Genomic DNA, 11,680 nt, shown 5'->3' with positions numbered 1-11,680 from the left:
TTTCTCTAAATTCAACACATTACCTACTTTACCAAAACGAGCAGTTCGTGTATTTTCGAATACTGGCTATCGTGATCACTCTGCTCCAATGTTTTGGCTATATTAAATATACTTTCCATCTCACGGCAATATACTCATGTATACATTTCATGCATAATTTACTCCCTCCCTGTATAAATTCTTGTTTGACGTTAAACAAATTCTGAATTTCATGTATAGGCTATAATACTGAAAGTAGCTATAGGGAAAAGTGTTTGTCCAATTTTGCAGAACGTCATGTATTAAATAATGTTCGTCGGTGTTGTTCAGGCTGGGCATCTTTTATACTAGATACAATTCAGATGATTCTCATAAATCATTGCCCTATCTATCTATCTTTGTGACGAAAATGCCTGTCTCACACGTACTTGTCTGTCTTACCTTGTGTTTTGTTTGTCCTAATTGTCCATTTCACAGTATCTTGTAGCCTATATTTGTCTCAGTATCCATAGGTTAGTTTGCATAGAACATTAGAACATATACAGAAATGCTTGCTTCTTGCTCCGCCTCGGCGCCCTATGCTGACATCCACAGATGGAATTTGCACTTGTACATGCAGCACCTTAAAGACACAAAGCCTTTCGGTTAAACCTTATACCTCAATGTAATTTCATTTGCTGCTTTATTGTTAAATAGTTGTGTACACAGCGTCTATCAAATATCATATCATTGTGCTCCTTATGTACTCTACGTGATCGAACAAATTGTAATAAATACCAACATTGAATGTCACGAAATGCAAAAAAACGCAATCGTGTTACCTTGCGCTGGAGTGTCCCCGTTTTCCTCAACCGTCGTCACTGCGTTGCACGGCGTACTGTGCAACACATATCGACTGCGTTTATCTGGCAATAATTATTTTTGCGCGCCATTACGTCATATTCCAAATATAGCATTTGCTCTAATATTGGCTGAAAAGCCTCCCATTATCATCCATCCCAGGGTCCGTATAGCTCCTATTCGAAAACATTAACAATGTTAAATTTAAGTGAAGTGTTGCAGAATGATGGTAAGTTTTGTCTTTTCTATAACGTAGATCAATCGTTATGCAAAGAACGCCCGCCCTGCTTAAGTCAGTATTATAGGAGAGGGGTCAACCAGACATATCGGCTTAATCTGCAACCAAATTTTCGCAGAGAGGGATGGAATCTCACAGAGTTTTTGTTGGAAAACCAGTCCTACAGAAGCCGCCCATGGATCTTATGGGGGTCAAATTCAAGAAGCCGCTCACTCCTAGCACGGTATAGATTATCAGGTTTTTTTTAATGCTATTCCAAATTCTGACTAGTCATACATAAAGTTGAACCCCTCCAATACCGTAATAATCTTTCTTTTTCACTGCCAATCTCAAACAACACGACGTGACTTGTACCAAATGCTTCCTTAAGTATGTTCCGGTACTCATATTCGAGGGCAATACTAGTGGCCTAGCCAGCGGGGGGAGGGGATAATGAGGGTTATTTAACCCCCCCCCCCCCAATATTTTTGTAAAGAGTGCCGTTTTTTACGAGCGCTCTGAATGTCGCGCAAACGTCGGCAAATGTGCCGCCATGATAAGCGGCACCTATTGTCCGATATTGCCCATGATCAGCCGGTTTGAACAGCGCCCCCATCAGTAGATGATGTCCAATCACCCCACCACTTTCCCACGAAAACTGGGATCTGAACGTCCATGGACAGCCGAGTTTTGTGATCTTTTTTATGAAATACATGTAGATACAACGCCGGTCATAGAGTAAGAAATTACGCGAAATTGTTCACAGTTAAAAGTCAATAAGATGTACTTTATCCCTATTTCTTTTATCAAAATGGAGCCACATAATTTTAAGAATTCGGTTAATTTCTTTTCAATCCATCCTGTATTGCGGCTCGGTGGCTTCCATCTCATGAATTGCTCGAGTTGTTGGAAAGCTGATGTGAACCGGATTTGTCGAAAGAAAGTTGTCAATGGAAGTCATCGCACTCTTTTTCCTCTTCAGTGAGTTTATCTGCTATTGCATTTGGACCTACTCTGTCTGGAGTTGCTCAATCAACAGTTTTCAACTCCGTTCCAACATCCAGCCTCCCACTCAATTTTGACGTTTGCGGTCTCCATTTTTATGCTGACATACAAATTGAGACCGCAAATACGGTCACACTTTTGGCACATTTTGCAACATTTATTTTTAACGTGAACGTTATGCTACGTTTGTAAATATTTTTATAAGGATAATGTAATATTTAAATATAAATAAATTAAATAATTAAATATAAAAAGACTGCACAGAACACGTGAGGGTTTCGTGGATCCAATAGTATAGTCGAGTGTTGTGTTCACAGTCTATTTACACAGCGCCCGCTGGAGTCGAAAAGATTGGGCTGCGCCATGTTGGAATTGTGTGAATAAAGTGTTTACTCTCTTGAATCTGCATTGCTCTTTCTCTCAGTACTGAATTTGTAACCCATTTATACAGTTTGGAAAAACTAGCATCAAGGCAGGACGAAAACTCTTCAGAACTACTAAAACGGTTCAAGAACAAAAACGCAAATTCAAGACATTTGAATTTCTTTATTGACCTCAATTGAGGACTGCGGCGATCAGAATCAAAACATTCTTTATATTTTAGACCTATAACATAAAGATCTGCATAACGAAATTTGCGATAGAAAAGGAAATATATGGAATAATAAAAACGCACGTGATGTCCTGATTTTACAGTTTTAAAACCCTTTCCCTGAAATATGGTTTCGTAAGACTAAAGGAGTTTATGATACAAAGGCATCACAAAAATGAAATCAATGCAACTTATATTTTAGCAGCATAACCCAAGCAAAACATAAATGAAGGTTTCCCCCGTACGAATGTTCTGTATAACTATCATTACTGCACTCCTTCTTTTGGTTCCTTCGTACAAGTGGGCACTGCTCGTTTTTTTCTTCAGTGTTTTTCCATGAAACAAAATTGAACACTTCCGTTGCCACATTGCAATAAGTGCCATATCCAGACCGTGAACAATTCAACATCAACTCAATATTCCACATATGACCGATTTAATCATGCCTGTATAATGTATCAGGCTATAATTCCTTTCTTTTGAATGTGCAGTCAAAAAATATCAGATCGAGCAAACTGACTCTAGTATTTAGGAGCTCAAAACATGCAGCCAATGCATTAACTAATGCCATGATTTCGGGAAAGGCACAATATCAATGTATTTAATAATTATCCATCATACAAAAGCTCTTGAGTAAATATCTGAGTACATTATACTTTACAAAAAAATAAGCATCAGTTCTCCAACATTCTAAGTTCAATTTTATGAACAGTATTGCAAAATAGAGCCATTTCTTGACGCATGACTGCTAAAACCTAAATGTAATAAGAATATTAAAAAAATATATGGCTCGCTCAGTTTAATAAACATAGGGCGATTTTGTACATATCAATCACTAGTAACATTGACAATTTCATGTATTTTGCGTGCTTTGTTCACAAGTTAATATATTTTAATACACATCCCTATATTCAGCTGTCCACCAATGAACATGTTTGTACATACGTTTTCCTGCCTTTAAGAATGAACGAACATTTGCCCAGGAAAACGGACAAAAATCACCATCATTATTTTAGAAAAATATTATTAAAATCTCACTTGTATCTAAATGCATGTGTGCAATCTGTGGTTCTCACATAATACAATATAGCTTCTTAGGGCATTCCATTGACAGCGCTAAAATGCAATATTTTAGTAAAAAATTGTATGGTCTGTTTGTAAAAATTTTAGTAAACTTCTCATGGCATGGATCAATTTCAGTATTTTATTTGTTGAAATGAGTGGAAAAAGCATGCTTGTTTAATGTACGCTTCGATGTGTGTGTCAACTGTTATTGCTTTTTAAGAGGCAAACAACTACCCTAGGTCACTTTCTTTTTCACTCATCCTGAATAATAGACAAATCTGATATTCACTGAGTGGATAGTCACTGAGCACGCTGTAGGCCTAAACTCACACAAAGTTCGTGAATTACAACCTAAACTCAATGTCAGCTATCACCTAGATTAAACAAATAGATCTAATGGTCACAATCGAAGAAGTGTAGCTCATTATGTGTTGTACAGACTAGAGTGCCATATTTTTATTTCGTTATAATACAAAATTCCGCCAAGTCTCACATAAAATTGAACCCTTCCGATTCCATATTGCACAGTAAGTTCCATAACCAGAAAAAAAAACTTCAACTCAATATTCCAATACGCAGGAATTTATCCTGCCCCATGTAAAATGTATAAGGGTGATTCCTTTATTTGTTAAGTGTCAAACCTGGCTTTGGCTTTCATTGTTGTACGTCTTTGAATATGTGGCAACAAAATCCGATGCTGCCAAAATACGTACAGTGCTTGGGAGCTCAACAAATTAAGCCAATGTCTGCATCCGATGCCGTGATTTCGGGAAATTTTCAATATTAGTCTGTGTAAAAATATACATTATCCTTTAAGAAACATCAGCTCTTCAGTAAATATCTGAGTACGTTATGCTTTCTTCATTTATAAAAAAAAATAAGCGCCAGTTCTCCAACTTTTTATTTGAATTATTCTAAAATAAAGCAGGACAACATTATTGCATTGCATCTAAATCTATTTGTTGACCCACAGCATGTACGGCTAAAACCTAATGTACATCCAGATACAGCTTAACATGAACAAATCAAGAATTTAATTCTTCTTCCAACTCCAGATATCATGATTCCATCAGGTCAAAGATCATCGATGACCTATTGAACGAGTTCTTTGTACTGTTGCTCACCGGTGGGGGCCGCTTGAGCCTGCGGATACTGCCCCTGCTGGGCTGGGTAGGCTATAAATTCAAACAAAACAAACTGAGGGAAAATGGCCGAATGCAGTTTTAAGGATAAGACCGTGTATACATTCTTTGTTATGTAACAAGAGCTTTTGAGGAAATATCTGAGTACACTTTTCTTCATTCACTGTATGAAAATTAAACGTATGCAACATCTCTTTATTGACACATAAGGTAGGCATATTGCTAAAACCTAATGTACATCCACATGCAGCTTAACATGAATAAGGCAAGACTTAAAGTCTGTTTCAACCCCTAGATATCACGCCTTCAGGTCAAAGTTCATCGATGACCTATTTAATGAGTTCTTGGTACCATTACTCACCCGTTGGGGGCGCTTGAGCTTGCGGATACTGCCCCTGCTGGGCTGGGTAGGCTAAACAAGAACAACGGGGAACACATTATATGAATCAAGAGACTGCATAGGAGAGACCATAAGCCTGGGATTTTTCTATCTGATCATTACTATAGATGAAAACAATATTTTTAAGACGTCTCTTACCAACTTGTGGCTGACCATCAATGTTGTAGAAGGCCGGTCCCTGGGGCTGTGTGGCAACCACCAGGTGTGGTTGAGCTTGGTATTGAATCTGTCATTATGAGAACAATTATACTTCATTTGGTGTTTTTTTTCTCTCAAATACATCATCCTATAATTAAATACCTACCACCTTGCTATCGTACGTGTAATTGTCGTTTATCCAGAATCTGAATGTGTTTTTCTTTTTACATCGACCTCTCCTCTTAAAATCCCCGACACCTAAGTGTTACCATAATGTTAACATTTTAAGTGGTCGAATTATTATGATCTCTGAGCAAATTTAGGTCTACAAGGCATTCGCTATACTTTCCCGAGTATTAAGTGTTTCCGTGCTGTAACATATAGGCCTATTTATCCTTTCATAGTTTCGTCTTCTAGCTTCAGTGGTAGTCCAGGGCATCACGGACAATAACTACAGGGAGAGTTAAAAAAAAGGAAGCCCTTATGGTGACCCCCTATTTGAAAATGTAGCGCTTGCCAGCTCTTACCTAGATCATGTACCTTAATGTGATCCGTGGACAATGTTAAACAAAATGGTGTTTGTGTTCAAAATTCCATAACTTGAAAAGTACACGAGCGATTTGAATGATTCTTTCACTGAAAGAAAGTTTATTAATCGTTTTTTTTTTATATTGTAGATCTGGAAAGCGCTACATGCAGAACGTCTTTTGAAAAAAATGGGAGCACCATTTGGGTCTCCTTTTTTTTACTCATCCTGTAGATTGTTTTTGTCAGAAGTGCTTTCGAAAGAAAGCCAATCAAAGGATGAAAGGCAGGCTTATATAGCCATATGCAACAATAACTGCCATACTTGTGATACATCTATGCTGCGATACATACGTTAGAAATGAGCCCACTATAGATTATCAGGTGAATTTAAACTGGAGTTTACCTCAAAAACATGAAATGCTCGGTTCGTACAATCACAAGGTCTCAAAAGTCCTTAATAACCTAATCCCAACGCACCATGTCCTAAGACAAATCACAATGAGCTAATTTACACCGCGTAAAACTGAATTTTACTTGATCTAGATTTTAAAAAAAGCAATGCAGATCTACAAGGACATAACTTGGTGTTGTCACGTACCACTGTCTGAGTTGCTGATCCACCACTGCAGAGTGGACCACAGGTCATGCTGGCACCAATGATGGCGACAACAAACTCCACTAAGGCGAGAATTATCAGTATAGCATAAACAGCATTGACAGCCGCCTGCATAGAATCATTGCAAGAGATGATGTATTAGTTACCTTCACACTTCAGGGTATCCCACAATTCAACACATATTAAACCTAAATATCTTTGCAGTACGTAGGCCTAACGTTCCGTCTTGTAAACGTCTAGGTAGATTTCAAAATCGTTTAACTTCATCATACACATTGAAACACAAATCGCTGTTTGGAAATACTTCAAATCAAGAAAAGCGGAGACGTGATTCTCATTAATATAGCGCCTCGAAAGTGAAGCAACGACGGCAAATTCGCTGAGAAATAAATAAATGTAACAAATAAGAAAATGAAGAAAAAAAAGATAGACACCCCTGGAGGCAGAAACACGAAAACGTTTCATTATCAGGGGATTAAAGTTCGACTCACCTGCAAATAACAGAATGAAGAGGGTCGTCATAGTACGAGACGCTCTGGCCACGATAGCCATAAGTGTAGTCATAACGATAACGCGTATAAATTGGATGACAGACTTGATTGATGATCGCCATCATGGCAGCCCCAAAACCAATGACGCAGCACGCAGCCAGACAAGCCAAGATGGACATGACCATGTAGCCGACAGCCTGTGCAGAAAAAAAAACAATTCCTTCGAAATCTTTCTAAAAGACTTTTTGTCCATTGGTGGAATTGGTCCAAGTCCATTAAAGTGGTCATATGTTAATATTCAGTCCTTATATCTGCGAAATATCACAGGACTGTATTCATTTGTTACTCCCCCACCCATTTTGAAGATTTCCCACTTCAAGGTAGCAATAGACTTGGCCAAGTCTGGGTTGCGCTCGGTCTGTGCCTATATTGTAAATCCACTCACAGCGCATATCGCCTTCGCATACGTCCTTACAGTACATAACGCGCGCCCTCATGCGTCAAATCCGGACCAGCATGTTAAAAACGTACATGTTCATGTTATTTTCAAGTGATATTGCTAACTATTGCACCACATGTATGCACATGCTCTGCAGTACATGTACACACATGTACGTGTAATACGCGTGTTGTACAATGTACGTACAGTGGGTGCGCATTCATGCTATACGGCACTGAAGTGGAATGCGCGCTGAGGTGTACCTTGTCGGGCATCTGGAAAGAGGTAAACGAAGTGATTTTTGCTACTTTTTTTAAGATACCGACTTAAAGCAATTCCGACTTGTGTAAAGTCTAAGGTAGCAACAACTAAAACACTATTATACTTCCAAGTAAAAAACCCTAACACTGCTTACCACTCCGGAATGCTTCTTACATCCTGACACTATGCCCAAGATTCCAGCGACGACGTAGAACTGTACAAAAAAATCATTGCTGAGATTTAGGAAAGGCTAGAGGATTCATTTGGCGTCCCCACGTGTGCAACAGATGTATACAAATGCAACCAAAATGTTCATTTGGCAAGATATTGGACACTTTAGCCTCCGATGTGGACACAAAACGAAAGTGTCTGTTGTACAACGTAAACGTATTATTGCACACGTACACCGTTATCCCACCGTAAACCTCGTGCATGTAAACAACTTTTCGTCTTTTTTAATGAGAAATATTCCGCAAAATTCATTCCCCGCTCTCCACATAAGCCTCTGTTTAAAAGTATGGAGCAACTATAGAATGCAGGGCCACGCCGGGAAAAGGTTTTTTTTTGGTAGTTGGATGCGATGTGAGGAGTGGGGTCGTTGACGTTGGGCACTCTTTTGAGAACGAAGCAACATTGGTATATATGAGAATTCCCCATGCTAACGCGTACGTACGTGGGTATACAACATGCGGTATGAACGTAGATATATATAAAAAGAGGGCGGTAAAGAGTGAATGAGCGTGAGGTAAATTGTGATCAATTGAGGGCGCTATAGAGAGTGAATGAATGACGAGTACGTAGTATATACACCGAGTGACGGCTTGGGATGTCTTGGATGCGCGAAAGCGGGGTGGATGAGCATGAAGTCATTAATAGAGGGCGTTTTATTTACCCCAGGACCTTTTACTGTATTTACCCTATAGACTCACTACTTTATTTCCCTATCTCAAACCAACCCCTACCTACCCTGACGTGGATGCGTGGATGTGTGGATGCGCGGATGCGCGGATGCGGGGAAGGGCATAAGTAAATTTTCATCAATAGAGGGCCCTTTTTTGGATGCCTGGATGCGCGGATGCGCGGATGCGGAGTGGGCATGAAGTAAGTTTCAATCAATAGAGGGCGCTATAGAAATGCGCCGGTGGCATGAAGTTAAGTTAAATCAATTATAGAGGGCGCTTTATTGGATGCCTGGATGCGCGGATGCGGAGGGGGCATGAAGTAAATTTTAATCAATAGAGGGCCCTATAGAAAACCGACTGCGCATCCACGCAGCCATGGATGCGCGGATATGGAATGGAGTGGCCCTGTATTCTACCAAAAGGATGATCATAATAGGCATCAAAGGCTACATAAGAAACAAAGAAACAAATGAATCAGCACTGTCAATAAACAAAGAATAGCATGGAATGAGGGTGAATATTGTACTTACTAATATACCACACCAAATTGGAGATCCGATGTCACCGAAAAAGAAGAACTGGCCAAATTCAGTCAGGGTGACAATCCCCAGAATGACGGTTAAGGAACCCAAAACCACTTGAATTATTCCTGTCCATACAATACCCTTCCAGTTACCACTTCGAGGCTGTGGGTTGACCGTGCCGAAAGTAACGCCGGCAGCGGGTTGCACCGTCACCTGGTGAATCAGGTTGAGTGTCAATGGTTTTCGGGGTATGACTCATTGGTCTTGTGTGGGCCCATTATGCATGTTGTCGGTACACTCTTTGAAACTCTCAGGATCACGTATGGATGCCTCCACAAGTTCAAAACCATTATTGATTCAATGTTTTTTTACCCTTTCATGGGCGAGGCCATAACATTTAAAAGTGGGGGGGGGGGGGCTTCGCATGCAAAACAACTGTTCAGATAATTTCAAGTTTCTTTTTCGCACTTTGACAGCTTACGTCACCCAAGTGCAAAATAACGAGAACAAGGTTCCAGAATTTTTCCTCATTTGGGTTCGGGCCAACTTTTATAAAAGTATATGGGAGATGATTTTTTAAAAATATTTTTACCATAAGTCAAATGACCAATTTGGGGTTTGTTAAGAGGAGTGATTATTGTGAATAAAAAAAACACGTGATATTTTGGATAACAAATATTTCGTGTAGGTACAATGCAACCCTAACAAATAAAAAAACAATGAACTAAGTCAATGTTTTCATTGATACACTCGCCCAACACGACACACACTATGTCCTTGAGGTAGATTTAATTGTTTTCATGGCAAAATTAGCACATGAATAGGGTCCATGTACATGTACGTACATGACATTGCAAACTTAATGTAATAAGTGGACTGTATAAGTATTGTGCGCGTGTAGTTATGTACGAAGACCAGCGGCGTGTACAGCTTGCCTGTACTGAACGGTACAGAGCAGGCATAGTGAATACCGGGTATATAACATAAAAGCACCATCAATGTCATTCATATAATTATCATAAAATAAGTGATGGCTTATAGTAATTAACATAATACTGATATACACACAGTGCACAATATTGGGGCCCTATTTGATTTTTCCTTTACACCATAATTATTCTGAACTGTTATATTCCGGGAGAGATGACTGGCTTACCAGTTGTTGCTGGCCGACGGGCTGAGGCGCAGCCACGTAGGAAGGAGGGGCATTAGTAGTGGCCATCACCGTGACAGAAAGTATCTCTGGATTCTCTGTAATCAATTAATCAATCAATCAATCAATTAATCAATCAGTTAATTGTCCGTCGGTCTGGTTCATCTATGTTTGCTCGCATTTCAAAGATGACCTCTGTGGCAGCTACGCATTTCATAAACAAATTATGTATTTATGTCCTCTAATCAACTTTCATAATTTTGTATCGATCAATTCAAGTACACACAATTTGTTCCTTTGATTTTTAATAAAACAAAGCTAATTCAGATTAAATAATTTTATGAAATAAAATAAAATAATTTTATGAAAAACTTACTCGGAAAACCGTATTGACGAAGAAGCAATACAAATATTTAAGAACACTGGCATGTTACTCGTTTAAAATAGTACCTCCCGAGTACAATTTCATTTCATTCGTTTTACGATATTTAAATTACTCAATCTTGAATCGGGGTTAGTTAATACGTTTACGAAACGTTAATGTGACACATTACTTATTTTACGAAGACGAGCGGTTCGTGCAATTTCGAATGCAGGCTATCGTGATCATGATGTTTGCTCAATTAAAATCTATTACATTGTAATGACTTATATCACTTCACGGGAATAACTCATGTATACAATCACGCATAAGATAATCCCTCCCTGTATTAATTTCGTATTTGACGCAGAAAAAGACATCTAAATTGTATGTAGGCCTATAAGCTATAATACACGAATGGTGCTAGGGAAAATGTGTTCGTCCAATTTAAAAGAACGTCAATGTATTAAATAGTGTTGTTCGTCGAGGCATCTTTTATACTGGAATAATTAGGATGATTCTCTTAAAAATCATTGCCCTATCTCAGTGAAAAATGCCTCGTCTCACACGTAGTTGTCTGTCTTATCTTGTGTTTTGTTTGTACTATATGTCCATTTCACAGTATCTTGTAACCTATATTTGTCTCAGTGTCCATAGGTTAGTTTGCATAGTATATTAGAACATAATACAGAAATTCTTGCTTCTTTGCTCTGCCTCGGCGCCCTATGCTGGACATCCACTAGATGTAATTTGCACTTGTACAAGTGCCTTATAGACACAAAGCCTTTCGCTTAAACCTTATACCTCAATGTAATTTCATTTGCTGCTTGATTGCTGTGTACGTAATATTTATCAAATATCATATCATTGTAAAATTTGTACGTGATTGTACAAATTGTAATGAATGACTGCATTGAATCTTACGGAATGAAAAACAAATGCAATCGTTTTACCTTATAATTACGCTGGAGTGTTCCTGCTTCTTCAACCGTCGTCACTGCCTGGCACGGCGTACTGTACAAAGCTC

General features: G+C 38.8%; 1 protein-coding gene and 1 long non-coding RNA gene across 2 annotated transcripts; both read right to left on the bottom strand.

Moving 5' to 3' along the window:
• Positions 1–4,608: 4,608 nt before the first annotated feature.
• On the bottom strand, positions 4,609–5,395 carry LOC119730183. Its single transcript, XR_005271346.1, has 3 exons — positions 5,379–5,395; positions 5,202–5,252; positions 4,609–4,873 (listed from the first exon to the last, which is right to left on the bottom strand). It is a non-coding gene; the product is annotated as an uncharacterized LOC119730183 (long non-coding RNA).
• A 1,614-nt stretch (positions 5,396–7,009) lies between these two features.
• On the bottom strand, positions 7,010–11,680 carry LOC119730138. The gene is made up of 5 exons (XM_038202910.1): positions 11,607–11,680; positions 10,296–10,390; positions 9,146–9,352; positions 7,868–7,927; positions 7,010–7,210 (listed from the first exon to the last, which is right to left on the bottom strand). Exons 2-5 carry the CDS (start codon positions 10,359–10,361, stop codon positions 7,010–7,012), a joined length of 534 nt encoding a protein of 177 aa, XP_038058838.1. The 5' UTR covers positions 10,362–10,390; positions 11,607–11,680.

Source organism: Patiria miniata, unplaced genomic scaffold (assembly GCF_015706575.1).
Source record: "Patiria miniata isolate m_02_andy unplaced genomic scaffold, ASM1570657v1 HiC_scaffold_22, whole genome shotgun sequence".
NCBI lineage: Eukaryota > Metazoa > Echinodermata > Asteroidea > Valvatida > Asterinidae > Patiria > Patiria miniata.
The sequence above is the reverse complement of the archived record's forward strand: the minus strand, read 5'-3'. Positions and strand labels throughout refer to the sequence as shown.